At 38.9% G+C, this 19,036-nt stretch overlaps 1 protein-coding gene across 3 annotated transcripts in view; it reads left to right on the top strand.

Moving 5' to 3' along the window:
- The first annotated feature begins 313 nt into the window (after positions 1 to 313).
- Positions 314 to 19,036, top strand: part of si:dkeyp-14d3.1 (transmembrane protein 132C) — a 137,665-nt gene continuing 118,942 nt past the window's right edge. For 2 of the 3 annotated variants that reach the window (XM_044197138.1, XM_044197137.1), the window contains exon 1: positions 314 to 1,481. In XM_044197138.1, coding sequence (XP_044053073.1) covers positions 1,436 to 1,481 — 46 coding nt within the window. In that variant the 5' untranslated portion in view covers positions 314 to 1,435. The remainder of the gene's footprint in view (positions 1,482 to 19,036) is intronic. The other variant, XM_044197139.1, reaches the window with a different exon arrangement.

Genomic DNA, 19,036 nt, shown 5'->3' with positions numbered 1-19,036 from the left:
ATTTTATAATGTATATTTTATTTATTTTATTTTATAGTGTATATTAGTATATTTCATCTCTCTCAGGATAAAATGGCAGAGGCAAGACCTCATCAGTATCATGCTTATATCAAATTGATAATTTTCGCTAATGACCGATTTCTAATTCCATCTGTGTGTTGTCCACAGTGTTTAGCGTGTATTGCTTTCTGTCCTCCACCTCCACACCTGAGCAGCTCCGTTCAGTTCAGTCCCCAGACCACACGGGGTCACTAGTGCCTGCCAAGTGGCGCAACCATGCAATCAACTGGACATGGTCGATAACAACTTTTAAAGTCGTTCTTTTTGTCCACAGAGAGTACGGTGTCTGTGGGAAACTATAAGGCATTTAGTAAGGAGGCAAATATATGACGCGAGAAAAACGCGTCCCCAAAGTCCTATCTGAAGATCAAATGTAGCTACTTAAGGGAGATTCCTTTAGTTTGAATGTGAATTCAATTGGTCAAAAGTGTTTGAATGTTTATGTTTATTCTCACCACTGCCTGTGAAGAACGATGTGTTGCTGGAGCACCACACGCCTCCCGATGTGTGCTTGTGCCAGTTATTGTCACTGCTATAGGCTTTCTTCTCCTCTGCCTCTCTCGACGCGCATTGGACGGCTGACAATGCGTAAGCTCCACTGAAACTGTAGCCTACAGCCTGTCTACATAAACATCGAAAGATGAGGGCTTGAAACCGGACTTTCGCGGAATATTTGAACCACTTGGTGCCAAAGTGTAAATAGAGGTGGCAGCTGAACAGTTGGCTCCGGGATCAGAGCTGTGCGCGCTCTGCTGTGGCTGCTGCGTGCTGCTGGAGTTGCGCTCAGGACTTCACGAAACGTAGGTTATCTGGGTGTGGATGTATGCTGACCTATGTTGCAATTTGAACTTATTTTATTTTATTTATGAACCATACATGATGCCGGGCGGGAACTGCTTCTATTCGTGCCAAAGTGTCGGACTCTTCCCACTGCACAGCGGCCAACTTCAGGAGACTGGGGATGCGAAGGATGCAGAGCAGACAAACTGACCAACTGAGGGCAAGGGATTGAAAACATTTTCAATTTTGCCTAGTGTCACCCTGGGTTTAAGCATATTTACAGGCGTCTGAGCGTTTTTCTCTTCCAAAAATGCTTCAAAGAGTGATGCAAAGCATCGCGCAAGTTCCTCCTCTTCAGTTGTTGAATTTCCCAGACAACAAGTATATAAGAGACTAGTGAAAAGGCTTTCCAAATTGGTTTTCACCCGCTAGCATTTGCAAATGACTGGATGAGGCATGCCATTTTCACCAGAAAAGATGCTTTTTCATTTTTTACTAACGATGCTGCAAGTAGGATTTTTTTCTTTGAATTAAGCCATTTCGGCTTCCATCCAATTTTTGGGGGATTCTTGTTTTCCTAACGGCTCAAAGAAACATGTTGCATATCCTTGCGCTTCAGTCGGTGGTGTTACTTTTTGGAGGTAAGCAGAATTTCAGCCTACTTGCTCATTTGTGTCTTCGAGTCCAGTGTTTCAACTGAGGCATTTGGCTTTCTTACAAAGAATTGGCAGCCAGACATAAAGAAGTTGAATAGAAACTGTAGCCCACATAGCTCGAGTTCACACGTTGACTTTGCCAGGTATAAGGGACAAATCCTACCTGAGAAACAGGGAGACGCATGGCACTGCCATCCTGTGAGTTACTGCGCTAATTAATATTTGAATATAAGTGCCATACACTCTATGACAACAAGTAGAGGTCATGTCGGTTCAGATATATTATGTATAATGAAGAACCCACTGCAGCCAGTGATCAGTGGCTTTGCACCTGTACAACACACCCAGAGCGGCTCTGGCCTTAAATAACATTTATCTCATGAATATTTCAATATGACAGGGATTCTCTTGCAACAGAAGCATTGCGGCTTTATTACCTCTTGGCTTGTCAGGTTATTACATCAAAATTCATCTCACAGCCCATAATTATTTTATGGGAAAAGTTACAGAGACCTGCAGTGGTGAGAGAGCTTCACAATGTGACAATAACAGTGACAATCACTGGATGTTGTAAACAAATATATGTTTTTTTCTTACTATCTATCTAAGTGCTTGCTAAAACAATGATAAAGTCAATTTCATTTTCTCTGCACATGACATTGCATCAGTCATTTAGTGCCACAAGGAGGAGAGCAGCATTTATTTTGGCTGCCCTGCAGCCAGAAAGCACAGGTCTGAGGGCAGTTAGTGGTCTGGCTAATGAATCCCTTCAGTCTTGTGGGAAAAAGGGTTTGACCTAAAATGCTATTTGGAAAATGTATCCAGTCCACTATTATGAATACTTTCTACCTGGCTTTAGCAGCTTTCTTTCTTATCAAACAGATGGAACATTTCGTGATGTGTCTTTTTAAGTTAAAAAAAAAAGATTTAGTCAACTGCAATGAAAAACAGCTTTCTTATTCAGTGTGTTGTTTGCCTTTTTTTGCCTTGAGACCAAGAGTCATCATCTGATTGTATTCATGTAAAAGCCTACAACCAATCATGTATCATGGCAAAAATAAAAGAAACGCCTACACTGATTCCCTACAGAATTAAAGGTCATGCATTTCCAGAAATGCAACGCTAAGCACTCTCAAACTGCATCTCACACGTCTGTTGTGCACGTACACCTTGATGACGCTTCTTTCTCAGAGCTCAGAGGATGACTCTTATTTGACAGCGCCTCTATTATGAGTGCTGACTCACTGGCTTGAAGTGTATGGTAATGATGTTTGCCATATGCCAAGGCCTTCTCAGTAACCATACACAGTATGATACTAATTGAGCATTGTGTGTCATAAAGCTGCAGGACACAGCTTCTCACTGTGAATAGTGATGAAAATTGATAACACACTCCAAGAAACGAGAGGATCAAATCCATGCTAGAAAAATGCCTGCACAGCATAATGAAGCCATAATTAGAGAGGGAAATCTTCTGGTACTCTGGTGTGACTGTGACTATATCCTTTGTTTGGAATAGCAGTATTATCAGGGCAGAGCGTGCCTAAAAATCTGTTGAATAAAATGTCAGCGTGATAAAGTGAAGATAAAGACAAAAGGTCTTTTTCTGTTTTCAGAGAACTGGCCTCATTCCTTATATTTTAAAGAGGCTGTCCTCTCTATTAATTGAAGCCGCTAGGTGTGAGACACCTCGCTGGGATTCCTGAGAGGAATATCCAATCTTCCCTCCCTTCGTCTTATCCTTGAGCTTAACAAGATCCAAAAGGGGATCAAGCAAGGAGAGCCTTCAGTCTACATTTTTAAGTACTAAGCACACAGCCCATGCTGTCTCTTGTCTCCTCTATGTGTTGTCCTCATGCCTCTATATCCCTGTCAAGGGATTCGGCTTGTCCTGTAGGAAATATTTCTTTTGGGAACAACAACATTTTATTTACCCCGCAGAGATTCTTAAGGCTTTTCCTCAGCAGAGAGTTTTTATTTGTAACTGTCTTCAGAAAGATCCACTGCTGTGGTCCTGCGCCCCAGTGCCGTGGCACACATCCAGCTCCTCTTCTTTTGCCCCTGGCAGCCCTTTAAGCCTTGCAACTCATGTCCTTGAGCAAGCAAGGACCAAGAAATGAGAGACAGAAGGATGACATACTGCATGCACAGAAAATGGTGTGTTTTAAAAAGTTGCTGGAAAAGGAAAATAAAATAAAATAAATGGACTAAAAGACAGTTGTAAAAGGTTCTGTGATTAATTATTAAAATCTCAACTGTGCAAAATCATGGTAACTTCCAGATGAGAGAGTGCACGATATTGATAGACTGATCATGTTTGTCTTCATGCTTTGCTACTTAAAATGGGTGTAGAATGTGTTTGCATCCCTCTCATCTGTGTCTTTTTGGTTTAAGTTGTACAATGTCAAATTGAACTTTAACTATCAGCCAGATGGTTTTTGTAGAATTAAAGACAATCACCAGTCAACCAAGAGGCCCGATTTCACCGATGTTGCAGTGGATATTTTAATTTTGACTTTAGTTTTTTATTGCACTGGAAGATTTGAAATCAAGTCCAGGAAATCTCATTGAGAACTACTAATCCTGAAATTCTGTTTCAAACCTTTGACAGCTCATCAATTACACTTGTTTCAGAAGTGGACGGATGTTAAGATTTAAATGAGTCTCTGTCTTAAGTCTGCTTGCATTGGATAAAGACCTGTAATGCCACCTTGCTGGTTTGTTGGTATTAACTCGGTTTTGGTGTTTATTTACGGATCAGAGAACATGAAAAGAACAGAAGAAATCCCTGGCTTGGTGTTATTTTTATCAAGGCTATCTTACAGCTGCACTTTGAGTACACTGTGGTGCACTTCTGAGATTTGTGACGGAGGTCACTGATAAAAAGATGTAGATTTTTCCCTTCTCTCATATCCAATTTGGCGTGGCTTGGGTGTCTTCCGTAGTTTCTCTTCACGGAAGGAGAAAGAGAAATAGAATTGCCGTGGCAGCACGGAGTTAGATGGGTTTGAACTTCTGTGCTGTGTAATTACCAACCATCACAAATGTTTTACGCCATATGTTTGTATGTCAAACTGTGCACCTTTGTTTGTTTAATGACCATTTTATGAAACACACGGAGTAGGTGGACTCTCATCTAAATCCCTTGTACTGCTCTTTCATGCTCATTAAAGTGTGTGTGGGAGGCATACATTGTAGCTTTCCAATCACTGAGTAAAAAGAGGGTTTTTGCCCCCTAAATTCATATATCATCAGTGTAATGTCCTATAATATTTCCACAAAGCACATGTACCCTGTGTTAATTGTCTCTTTATAACTGCCATGATCTCCCATTCAATTTAATCAAATATCATGATTAGGAATCTGTGTAAAAAGCTTGAAAGGGAGGGGTTGTGAATGTGTGTGTGTGTGTGCGTCTGGTGGGGAGGGGGGTAATTGTAATAATTGGCCAACATGCCGATGCAGTGTTTGTGCGTTCTCTCGTCAGTGGATAGTTGTGTCTGACTCTGAACAGACGACTTCCTCCTCATAAATCTATCAGGGAGTTCACAGCCAGACTGTGTAATCCAGTCCCGCTGCGTCGACTAGGTGTTGTGCGACAGAGGGAAAACATCAGAGACCAGCAGCTCGCATCAGACTGCACACTGTTTCAAACTTATACTTTAATGTAAAGAAATCAATTCATTGTTAATTATGAACTCAGGCTGCATTGGCAGTTTTACTTTAGAATTTCTAGGTATCAGATTTAGAACTCAGAATTCAAAAAACACATCTCATGTGGTAGAATACAGTTAAAACAAAAGTCTAAAGCCATGCTAGAAGTTCTGTGAGACTGTATTTAGACCCAGTAGTGCTTTGAGCTAAATGCTAACATTAGCTTGTTCACACGCTCACAATGACAATGCTAACAATGAATGGTTGCCGTGTTCATCATCTAACTTTAGCATGTTAGCATGCTAATATTGACTAATTAGCACAAAGTACAGCCGAGGCTGATGGGAATGTCATTAGTTTTGCAGGTATTTGCTCATAAACCAAAGTATTGGACAAATTAATATTTTGAACAAATGATGGCGCTAGTCCTGGGAAGGCCAAAATTGTTGCAATTCATTGTCTGGGAACCACAAATGTGTGTACCAAATTAAATGTCAATCCATCCAAGAATAGATGTTTCACTCAAAACCACAAATTTCAACCTCATTGTTGGAGCAGAGGAAAAGTCAGGATGTTACTAATTTAACTTTAAAGGCAGCACACAGCGGATCACCAAAGTCAGTAGGATTCATCCTCTGGGTACCATGAAGAAGAAGAAGAACTACTTTATACATTTTTTATTGAACTTTGAAAGTCAATTTTAGTTCAATTTCCTCTTGTACTCCACATTGTACTTTTGAAAATGTTAAATGATGAGAGATGTGTAAATGATCAGAGTCCTGTATGATTTAGTTTACATGCAATGCAGTAATCTTCATTAGAACTTGACCGATAAATTGGCTGGGCCGAATGTCTGTACAAAATGTCACTGTCATATATCCAATATTTGTCGAGACAGTTCACTCAGAGGGATCGCGTCAGTCATTAGGATTCATCCTCTGGGCACTATGAATGTCTGTACAAAATTTGTGCCTGGGCCAAAGCACCATTGCTTTCCTTATAGCCCTACTGCACCATTGCTTTCCTTATAGCCCTACTGCTGTAGGCTCAAGCTCTTACTAAGAAGTCGCTAAACAGTTCACACTAAAGTTTCCAAAGAAATATTTTACCAGAATGAGGAGACTTCTTTTACTTTGAATACTGATGAAAAGAAATAATAACTATGTTGAAAATTTTAATTATGTTCCCCTAATTCTAGACATCTTTCTGAAGTTCAGTAAGCCACAGAAGCAGTTCGATGGTTGACACAACTAGCTCTTGGTCACAAGAGCGCATACTTTACACCAAATTACATTTTTGATGAACATTTTTGTTCAGGAGGGAGGAGGGAGACAATAGATTTGCACTGCTTACTGTGATGTGAAAGCTATTGAATCGTGGGATATTCCAAAAAACCTCCCCACTAGACTAAGAGGTGGATTATGTTTTTATTACTTTAACCTAATACATTAATAAAATGTCATTAGCCCGGGAGCTTTCTCTGGAAACAAAAACTGCTAAGACAGCATCCCACAATATTAGATATTTATGTAATATATCCTGCATTAACTGCATAAACAATGTGAATACACTCAAGAACTTTATTTCCTTTTACATTTTTGGGTTTTCTCTGCAAGCACAGATGTAAATAGAAGAAAAAATAACATTAACATTTGTGCTAAACTTTAATCAAAAATGTAAAAATCAACATAAAAATCACACAGTCTGTAAATAAGTATTTTGTATTGCAGGTATATTTTCTGTTTTTCAAGCCAGTTGAAGCATTGCTTTTTATATGCTTTTTCTTTAGCTGGGTCTTGCTTCCTTCCGTCAGCAGAGATGAATCCACAACTCCAATTGGTTATGCATTTTTGATTTGAGTAATCACAGGCAGGTGGCTGGACAAAAGGCTGTCACTACATCTGAGAAAGTGGAGCACTTGGTTGTGTGCGGAGCTGTCGCTGTCTATCAGAGGCATCAGAGCTTAATGCATTAGAGGCAATGATCTGACAGGTACATATTGTCAAGGCCCATTGACTTCTTTGTGGTGTGGCAGATTGATTGTCGAGATTATGTTAAAATGGCAGTCGTGCGCCTCTTTGTGATTCAGAGTGGTGTGTTCATGCAGTAGAATGCTGAGCAGCAGCATTAAAACTACCATTGAATTTTAATTTTAAAATATATTAGTTTCTCAAGCAGTCCATTCTGTTGTGAATAATCACCATTGTCTGCTCTAGCTGGAACAAGACCGAAGAGTTTGTCGTGCCCTCTCATCTGTGACAGCAAACCAATGTACAGCTGCATGAAGAATGAATTATGGTAGATGGAAAGGTGACTCTGACAAAGCACATTTTATAATTTGAAACATAGAGCATTAGCCTAATATAAAACTCTTTTGGATATAAAAAGAAATCACTGTATGAAATCAATGTATTTACTGTCAGTGAAGCAGCTCAAGGCTTTATAGTGAGACATCACAGATTAAAATTTCAGCTCTGGTGGCTCATTTTGACTGATGTTTGCTTCTATTCAAAATAATGACATTGTTATTGTATTTGAATTATCCGACACATGCATATGCTTATCTCTCTTGTTTCACTCACTATCAACATTAATGGCTTACAGTTGTTTTATTATTATTTATTAATAATTTTGTGATAATATTGCTTTACCGGAACAAAGGTATCAGCAATACATATATACAGAGCAACAAAGCACTATCACAGTGATAATAAAATATGGTACAATATCAGCTGCCATCTAAGCAAGTAACTTCAAATCAACTAATGCAGATATTTTACTTAAAAACTGGCTGGGTCGACATACCAGCCGATATTGACTTATTTTACATTTAATGGCATTGGTGTATATGTAGGCCAATAAATAGTAAAATGAAAAGAATACATACAAATATCTCAATTACATAGTTTGTCCACCAAAGAGCACTGAAAAGTTTATTTTTCAGCTGTAAAATGTCCCGCTCAGTATATATCTAGTCATAATTCTTTAAATCTGCATTACAGCGCCACACGCTATAAACACAACATGTTATCACCCTATAAAGTTAATATGGCAAACTTGTTAGCAAACAGTTGCCTCACATCCAGCAGACATGGCGCAACATTAGCATTCATTTTAACTCGTGTTCCAGACCACCAGCAAATGTAAGTCCAATATTCACTCTACTTTTAGCTCTGTTTTTGTCTCCACAAACTCCTGGGGGAAACATCTTTAGCTGCTAAATGCTCCACTAAACAGTTAACCTGTGGGCTGTAAAACCAAACCAATGAGCTAAAAATGTGCTGTCCTGTAATGCTGTTGCATGCTGGGGCAGCAGGTTGAGGGTAGCGGACCTAACAGGCTCAACAAACTGATCCGTAAGGCCAGTGACATTGTGGGGGTGGAGCTGAACTCTCTGTCGGTGGTGTCAGAGAGGAGGATGCTGTCCAAACTACATGCCATCTTGGACAGTGTCTCCCACCCACTCCATGACGTGCTGGTCAAACAAAGGAGTACCTTCAGCAAAAGACTCATCCCCCCAAAATGAACCACAGAGCGCCACAGGAGGTAATTCCTGCCTGTGGCCATCAAACTCTTTAACTCCTCCCTCTAAGTGTTAGTCTGTTTGACCCTAAGTCATTAAACTGGACATTGGATCATTAACATCACTGCGATACTCGAAATAATTGTGCAATGTTCTCTGTTTAATACTCCTGCACAATATACTCTGTTTTCAGAGTAAAATTCCCTTTTTATTGATATTTATTCATACTTCTATTACTGCTGTGCAATATCCACCATCTCATAATCATCTTAATAAACTACACTTAACTTGACAGTACTCATTATTGCACTATTTATACTGTAAATACTTATCAACCTCTAAATCCACTTTTGTATTTACACTTATTTTAGCTTTTATACTGATATCCACATCGTACTTAATTTATCTTACCTGCATTATAGTGTATTATATTTTGATTTGCTTAGTACTTCTATTCCTTCTATTCTCAAGTGTGCATCGATGTGATAGTGAGCAGCTGTAACGAAAGAGTTTCCCCTCGGGGATCAATAAAGTATTTCTGATTCTGATTCTGATAAAAGATGCTAAAACGCTCTTTTACGAGCTAAAAGGAGGTTGTAGAGTCGGTTGTGTTCGTCACCACGAGTGATCTCTTTCACTTTACTCATAGTCATTATCCATTGTTAATGTAAAAGTATTGATTAGTGCAGCTTTAATAACCAAATTTAAGGGATCCTTCAAAATGTTTGCTTATGTTGTGTGTTTATGTAAAAACAAAATGAATATCGACCTATTCAGTGACGGGCTGCAACGTATATACTGTATAATGTATACCATGACTATATGTGGTATCTCATTATACATAGGCTGCATATATCAATATTTCTTTGTCTCTGTAAGTTAGAAAACAGTTTGGAACTTGTGTGGTACTGATTAGCGGATGTGATGTTTCTTTGCTGTTTTGATTTTAAAGCCGATACTCAACAGAAAAACCTCTACAGAATAATCATTTGTTCATTTACTTAAATGTAAATGGCCTGACGTACACTTTGACCATTGGCTAGATGGTACTTGGTGAATTGGAATGCCAGTGCATGTGTGTGTCCCCAATCGGTCTTCACACAATTGACGGTTGCTAATCAGTGTGAAAGTAATGGCCACCTCAGAGTACAATCAGTGTACAAGTTAGTGTGGCAGGAGTGTCTTTAACTTTAATGAACTCCCTCAAGGAAACTCACTGAGTCAGCGTGACTGTATTCATAGACAAAGACCACAAAAGTCATCTCATGCACTTTAACTTCTAAAAAGCATTGTCCTGATATTGATTTATCCTGATCTTCAGCTACATGTGTAGCAAAGACATGTTTTTCACGCTGTCATCTTGCCCTTGCTGTCCAGCAGCCTCCAGTCCTCAGTTTTTGGCAGCCTGGAGTGTTCATGTTGCTTTGTTTCTCTCATGCTAGGGAACACTGAGCTGATGACGAGGGAGGATTAGATTTGTCCAGTCATAACACAGACAGTGTGGCAATAGTGAGTCATTGGCCCTGTGGTGCTCAGTGATGTCGCCCAGGCCAGGAGGGGCAGAGCTGGCAGTTAGTACATCCTGCCACTGCTCGTTCTGAACCACTATCTGCTCCTGCAGATTCTCCTCTTAACCCTGAGGCCCTCAATTTCACACAAATTGGAAGGAGCCACAATAAGCTGAGACAGAATGACCCCAATGATAATGAAGGGTTAGCCTAAAAATATTACAGTGTAATTCAAATTGGGAATAAAGTCATACTATTGGATGGATTGGCATGAAATTTGGTACAGAAACTCATGTTCCCCTGATGAATTGCACTCATTTTTACACTTAGCGTCATCGTAAGATTGCCAAAATTTGAATTTGTCCAGTAGTTTGGTTTATGACCAAGTACCTGCAAACTAATCACATTCCCATCAACCTCAGCTGAACTTTGTGTTTAGTGCCAATTAGCAAATGTTAACACGTTAACATGCTAAACTAACATGGTAAACATTATACCTGTTAACATCAGCATGTTGGCGTTGTTATTATGAGCACGTTAGCATATAACTTTTAACTCAAAGCCCCACAGTACAGCTTCACAGAGCTGCTAGCATGGCTTTAGACTCATAGTGTTGTTATTTAACATTTTTCTAAAATCAAAATGCGGAGGCAGATAATTGACTGTGTTGAAGGCAATGAGTAAAACCTTAGAACTCACTCTGAACTTTATTATAGATAGCAAAGAATATGATAGTATTTGAATAATGATACATGGATTTTGTCAGCATAAAAGTCATATGGTTTGTATCCTTCACATACCACATGTTGAAAACAATATTAAGATTTTATTTGAATGTTTTTTGGCACTGAAATCGATTGATACACAGTGATACACAGAAGTATGATGGAGGCCTTGATATGATTCGCTCAGAGGACATGCTAACTATTCCCTTGTATAGGCCTGAGATAAGTGCAAACAAGCAGTTGGCAAGTGGTTCTTTGCCCTGCCGGGCTGATTTTTGATTACCATTGCTGCCTTGTTTCGTGCTGTTTTTGTGCATTCTCAAAGAACCTTGAAGATGGTTGTGTGAAGGCCCGTAATTAGATGTTCTGGGACTATGGCAACCACTGAAATTCAGAGTGATGTAATCTGTGCTCCATCCTTAATTGCACATGCCATGTGTAGGATGGCTAATTTAACCCAGTAGAGTGAAGAAACAGCAAGCTTTTTGCCAGTTGATACTTTCCAAAATCAGTCCATATATGGCATTTCTCTGGCGGGTTGTATTTTTTATAGCCTGTCTGGAACTAACACAAGCGTATATTGCTTTGACAGAGGATGGGAATTTTATCTCACAAACAGTGCTACCCTGCATTCTTGAAGTAAGCATGGCCGCTTCAACAGTATCCATGCCAAAGGACAGGGAAAGCAGTAAGAAAAGGTACAGCATGATAAGGATAAAGGTCCTATAAAACAACTAAGCATGTCAGGTGTGGTACTTATCTGGTCTTTTCAGAGATTGAAGCCAGGATGGTTCATCCAAAGAAATATTCAGAATCTGACCTGCATGTCGACAAGGCAACTTTTGTCCGAATGAGAAATATGTCTGGAAATATATTGTGAGCTGCCCAGCAGAGAGAGGTGGGTTGATCTCTGAGACAGCAGCCTTCCGTGAATGAAGACAGATGAGAAGTGAAGAATCAGTCTGTGTTCCTGTGATATGGCACAGCAAACATGAGCTCACCTCTGAGACAAACACACAAAAAATAAAGTGCAGATCCTCTCAAACAAAAGCATACAAAGTACATACAACCTGAAAGTGTAAAAAATAGAAGAATTCTATCAGTTATTTGATAAGGGATCTGGAGTTGCATACAATTTCACAGAGGGAACTGGGACGTGATTTATTTTTGGTATATCTCTTTATGTTGAAACAACTGGGCAGTGGCAATACAGAGAGTACCAGAAACCCAGTGTTGAAGTAAGGTTTAATAATATCAGTGGTAATAGTATGACTGAACCTGTGTAGCCATGTTTTTACACACTCTGGTTAGAGAGTCCCCTACATGTCCCCTTTTCTCTACTTAAACGCTGATTCAAATGACTGAATTAAAGCCACACAAATCAAAAACAAGACTATCCTAAAAAGAGGAATTGCCCTGATTTTATTGATTTATATATGTATATTGTTTCTCTAGTGTAACAGAGCTCTGTGTGTATTTGTGAACATGAGAAAGTATCTTGGAAAGCAACATGACCAGAGACCTGAGATCTCAGGCTGAGCAATTTCAACATTTTCACATTGTGATTTGAACAATATATTCGCCTTTTATTGGCTATCAGTGAATAAGCCAATTGGAAAAACAACAGTTTTAAGAATTACTTAACATTTAATATTACAATTTCTCTAAATACCAAGCAGTTGCTATTTATCTTTGTTGACTTTCTCATGATATAATTTTTCTATTGATTTTTAAAATATAATGGTCAGTTCCAACTCAACAATGGAGTTCTGCACTGGCCTAAAACTGAGACCTGTCAGGCCTGGGTCCATGTCATTCTTCTGTGCATCCACACATTGTCACACCTTGTCTACAGTGGCCACGTAGTGAAAGCAACACGTTAGCAGCAGTAGCTTCAGTCCTACAGCTGTACTGATTAAAATTGAAGCATATGTTTCAGAAGATGTTTGTGAGATAGATGACCAAAAAATGCAGTTGAAACATGTCCCATGTGAAAGAAAGAGAAATGTCTTAATACCATTTACATTTGAAAATAAACAAACAGATACTTTGTTGGGACCTTTGTCGGGTTTGGGTACCAGAGGTTACCAAACTCTTTCTTATATTACAACAATCAGTTCCACTGAGATTTGTACTTTGTACCTACTTTAAAAAAAAAAAATGAATTGTTGTAAATAAATATACAGGTAAATCTTTGTGAAAAAAGGAGGCACCCCCTCCCCCTACACCTTTCCATCGTCCAACAATTATTGTAACATTGCGAAACCAAAAATCCAGACATTTTACGCAATGACTGAGTGTTTCCACTGAGTTCAACACTATGACTGTTTTTGATGAGACTGTCCGAAAGTGTGCACAATTATCCACATTTGTAGTGAGAATAAGGGAGGGAAAAAAAGATGGCCGCGTGAGCCTCTCTATGGTCTCCACAAATTTATGAATAACTCGTGAAATACTGATCAAGTCAGACCTCAGAATCAGAATCAGAAATACTTTATTGATCCCCGTAGGGAAACTCTTTGTTCCAGTAGCTCTTCTTTACGTCAGTGCACACAGGAGAAAACGATATTATACACTATAAACAGGTCAGAAATAAATTAAGTAACATGTTGGTATAAGTATAAGATAAACTAAGTGACCTATACTTAAAATTAGCTTGTGAAACCTCAGGGTTCATGTGGAGGAAAGAACTGTTTCCATTTGAGTAAGATCATGGCTGATAACACAAGACAACGTAAGCCGAAACACTCTGACGCTGAGGGCAGCAGCAATTCTGCACTAATGAATGAACTGAAGGTGATTAATGCAAAAATAGACCGTATGCAAAACACACTTGAAAAGCAAGTTAACAGTAAAATTGAGAGCCTGTGTGGACTGATGGAGAAGTTGGTCTCAGAGAACCAAGATACCTTGAAAAGGGAGTTGGAAAAAACAGCTAAAGAAATACTTTTGAATCTGGAGCTTGAAGTGGGCATCCTGACCTCAAGAATGGAAAACACTGAACTGAAAATAACTGAGAAAGCTATTCAGAAGAAACAATTTGATCCAGATGTCTTGCTAATAAAAGTGGGGTTACCACAAGCAGCCCACGAGGATTTAAAGGCTAAGGTGAAAGACCTGTTGCGTGAAGGCCTCGACTGTGATCCAGTGCCCGACCTAGCTGCTGTAGAATGTATACGGGCCTGGATTGGTAAAGGTGGAACTATGTCGGTACAGGAGAAAGTGGCTGTGCTTCGGAGAAAGTCAAAACTTAAGTGCAGCGACTGCTTCCAGAGAGTCTATGTGTCATCGACGAAATCGCATACAGACGGCTGTTGGATTCTAATTTCAGGACACTCAGATTTTTATTTGGCTGGCAATGGTCGACTGTTCAAACAGAGCTCCACAGGAGCCGCCTCAGGGGACAGCCCGTGAGGAGAATGTGCCCAGCCTGTAAGTACTGAGCAGTTTCTGTTAGTTCACTGGAATGTTAACAGCTGGACGTCAACAAACTGTAAACTCAGAACAGTACTGCTTCATTGTCTTGAACCAGATTTCATTTCCCTGAATGAGACTCATTTATCCAGCGTCTCACTTGAACTTGATGGACTTACTTAGTTTGGACATAACGCACTGCTCAAAGGAGAGCTGTTAAAGCCTCTGGTGGGATTGATATTTGTGTTAAGACTCTTTATATTTGTGGTGACTTGAATAGTTGTATTGCAGATTTAAGAGATTACGTTGATGTAGATATTTCTCCTAGAATTGTATTTAATACGGGTGTAAATAATCACGGGGAAACCCTTATTGAATTTTTAATTTTATTGAATTTTAATTTTATCCAGGGTGAAGGTATTCATTTGATTGATGATCGTAGCAGACTTCCTGACCACTCTGTGCTGTGTCTTTGATTCCAAACAGCAGCATTCTTTTACAACCATAACAGTGTAGACTTTCAGCAGCAAGTAAAAAAATGAAATAGAAACTTCCCTATTCATTTTCTTTCTTCTAAGATGTCAAATCAAAGACGATTACTACATTGAGCCTTATATACAATTAAATTTACAGAGAGGGCAGAGGTCCCTGTGTGCTCAGTTAAGAACTGGTACCTTGCCTCTGGCAGTTGAGGTAGATAGATATAAAGGTATTCCTGAAGAGCAGCGTTTATGCGTTTTTTGTGATCTTAGTGTTGTTGAGGATGAATTTCATTTTGTATTCCCTTGCCTCATGTACAGCGACTTGAGGAATCATTTGCATGAAAAAATGCAGTGGAGGAACCCTGATTTGTTTTGGTTGTCTGAAGGTATTATGTTGAGTTGGCTCTTTAATGAGGAGGTTTTTGCTTTACCAAGATTTATAGAAAATGCATGGAAACTTAGACACTTAAAACTATATCCATCATAATAAGATCTTATTTGTTATGGAAAGAGAATGTTTTGACATGTTGAATTTGTAGAACTGTATGTTATAATTTGTCATGTGGCCATCCTGGTTGTTGTTGTTGTCCAGTGTCTTGTAAGCCCATACGGACTGGGCACCATAAGGTGCAGGACACTCAAATAAACAAATCAATCAGTCAGTCAATCATAAATCCTAACCTACTCTGGGACTGTTGTCTGTTTTATCAGGTTTATTTGAACCAGAGTGATTCAAACCACCAACAAAGGTTGAGCTTTATACATTTTCAGTCAAACAGTGGTGTGATTTAAGCAACATGACAGAATTTAGTGATATATTTTTTGATATTGGACATGGATATGTGACATTTCTTTGAAAGCTAATTCAGACAAATTCACCTGCAAGAAGTCCAGCTGTACTCTTGACTATAGCACCAACTATATCCAACTATTTCTTCATTAGCTCACTGTGTTTCAGACCACAGAGAAAATAAATCAAGCCTTGTAGCACAGTAAAGTGTAGAATGATGTGCTGTCAGTCATCTGAATGAGGTTTGTTTTGTTTTTCTCTCAGAGGTTTTACAGTATGTAGCGCTGCTGACAAAGGATGACAAGTCATCAGAATCATCCAATGAGCCAGTTACCTGTCAGTCCATGTGATTTCATGCTTGGTTTGATTATGAATAAGGCAGTGTGTGGCCTAAATGCACTGAACTGAAATGCTGAACTATTTGGTCTGGCGAATAGAAACCAGTACAGTACTGCTAGGCTATTTCATGTAATAAGAAAATGTTCTTGGAGGTCGAGCTCATGTTGTTGGATCTTCTACTTCTCAAATAACAGCTCTTTTCACAATACTTTTACAGTGATGATGCTAGGTATGTTTCCTGTGTAAACTCACTATCAACGCACCAAGTTTTTTCCCTGACAACGCTACATTGTGAACAACAAATATGCGTTGAAGTCATATAAATAAATTTAAGAAACCTCGCTGTCAAAAAACTTGGTGTAATTTATTATCAGGCTGCAGCCTCTCACCTGCTCGCTGTGTCAAGGCTGAGCACACACATGGAGCGAAGTCATAACAGCAGAGAGGCGAGAGGAGATTACTCGAGTTGATGACAATTACGTTCGCTACTGTAAGTGCAATAAAACTTTTGAGAATAAACAGCCAATACTTTATCAACTCACCTGTTCATCAAGCATAAACCTGAACACGTAGAAAGCAATATTTTAATTTAATCGGCTCTGTCCGCAGTCTCTCATCCGCCGCCTCTATGTTTCACACAAGCTATGCGCTAGCTCGGCTTATAGCGAATTGTTAGAAACAAGCTCAAACGAAAGTTCAGCAAATTCTTGTAAACTTACTGCTTGCTGAGACAAACCAGCCCCTCCTCCCTCTACCAGCGGAAACTTACCTGCAGTGAATCACATCAGCAGCAGTGGGAGGAGGACAGAGGACAGGAGGAAGGACTGATGTCTGTGTTCTTCATTCTTTCTCAACATCACTCAATATTTTGATGTCAAGAATATGATTTATTTTATTGACATTTTAGATTTGTTTTCAGTGAAATATTATTGAGTTTATATAGTGACTTTGCTGTTGCTGCTCTAGAAACAACATTTAGTTATATTCAAAATATTACTTTTCTGAATGTATTCTTTTTTAAATAATATATTTTTTTAAATGCAATTACTTAGTAATGAAAAAGAACCGATAAGAGTATAAATATGAGTAGTAGTATCGATACAATCCTAATGATACTCATCCCTAAACACGAGATTAACACTACAATTTGTCAAAAAAACACATTTTATTGGGGACCCACTCAAATGATAACCTGTGGGTCCCGATGACTCACTACATTGAAAACCTATCAACATCACTGCTTTTAATGAGATATCACTGTCTTTTCTTGTGCACAGTAGGCATACAGATTTTTGGCAACACTGTTAACATGATGAAGTTTTTATAGCACATTTTTCAGTGCATCACCTAATTTATGAAGGGAAGCAGCTGTATCAAATTTATACAGTTAGTAATATTTTACACCTGGAAGTACTATAACCTCAGCTGTCTTATAGAGGTTGAACAACTCCACTGGAGCAGTATAAAGTTGATAAGGAATAGATGATAGCATACGCTCCCACATGAGTATTTACTATTTTTCCGAGTAATGACAGAGCTTGTGGAGACATCCCAGAAGGCCAGAGATCATTGTTATCACCAGTAATACTGCTATACCACGTTATACTTCAAAGTTTTTTTGGGGAGTTTTAGTTCAATGACTTTTCGAGGGAGAGCACTACCACCTGCAAGGCGAGGGTCTAGTCATTGACAGGGGCAGCACTACCATTAGCAAGGCTTCATAATATTTTCTGCTTTTAACAGGAGGTTCAGTCTAACACTAGTTAGCCAGGCAAAACTGTGGTGCTTTAGCTTGGCCTATTTAGGATTAACTCAAACTATGAGATTTTTTAAAGCCTGCAGAGCAGCTCTGCATCCAAGAAGTGGTTGTAGAACTAAAATTATAATTAGCTTCTACTTCCTTATGTATTTTTTTCAACAAATTAGAAAGCCCATGTCTGTATAGCTTGCTCAAGAAGAATTGTGTAGTCATCTAGGATTCCTACAGACTAGTTTGCTGGAGTGTAAAGTGAGTTGCTGTTGATCATTGAAATAAAGTTCAACCTGGCAGCTGGACAGAAAGGCTTTGAAAACAAAATGTGCCCCGCCTCATTGCTAGTTGTAAATATTTCTTTTAAAATAAAAGATTTTGTCAGTGGTGTGAAAGCAGACTGCTTTTCCCTCTGATCTAGTCTGAAATAGAAACATTTCTCTCCCCTTGCTTTAATAGCTTTCTTTCTCTGGCCCAAAATAGATCTACTTGTTCATGGAGTTAGTTCCCACTCTGACAGGTTTTAGGTTAAACTGCAGATTTAAAGCCAGTCCATCTGGAGCCACATTAAAAGCTCTTTTCAGAAGGGAACGAGGCAGTGTGGGGTGAATGGACATTTCTTTAGAGGGAAAGAGAACATCATATGTGTTTATTTCCAAGGATTAAAAAATTCAGAATATATGTAAACAGTGATTGCACTTACCGTGCCGTATGTATTGATGTACACACAACCCACTCGAGAGTGAAACACCCCAAACCCATCATGTTAATAAGTGTGCATTTGTGTAGTTTAAACTTTGAAGTCCCTAGATTTAAAGGCTAAATATATCTTTAATGTTTTTTTAGTGTTTCTATCTATGTGTTTTTTTTCTTTTGTCCCTCAGTATAGTTTAGTGCAGAATGTGCACTAAAGCTAAGGAGGGACCTTGACCTGTTTTCAAAGGTGAAAAGACAAGTAGGCTACAAGGAGTCAGAAGACATCTGTGCAGAGTGCACAGTGCTATTATATAATGAGGATAAACACATAATTCACAAGTGTATTGTTAAAAAGAATATATCATCATTACTATGTTGCTATGCTGTGGTAGGTTAACTGTCTTTGTCACAGTAGCCTATTGTAGTTCTTAGAAGATAGTTGTAACTAGTCGTACAATCAGTTTTTCACTGCAGTTAAAAACAATGTCAAAGACACAGTCATTATTGAAACATTACTTGACATGAAGTGAGAGACTGACACCTTGTTAGCTTTTGTGAAACTAAATGTCACTTGCCTTGTCTTAATTAGCAATTTTATCTTATTTGAGGTATGTAGCTAGATACAAGGGACATATCTGTTACAGGACCTCCAGTATGCT

This window comes from Siniperca chuatsi, linkage group LG5 (assembly GCF_020085105.1).
Source record: "Siniperca chuatsi isolate FFG_IHB_CAS linkage group LG5, ASM2008510v1, whole genome shotgun sequence".
Taxonomy (NCBI): Eukaryota; Metazoa; Chordata; class Actinopteri; order Centrarchiformes; family Sinipercidae; genus Siniperca; species Siniperca chuatsi.
This window is presented reverse-complemented; position numbering and strand designations above follow the sequence as displayed.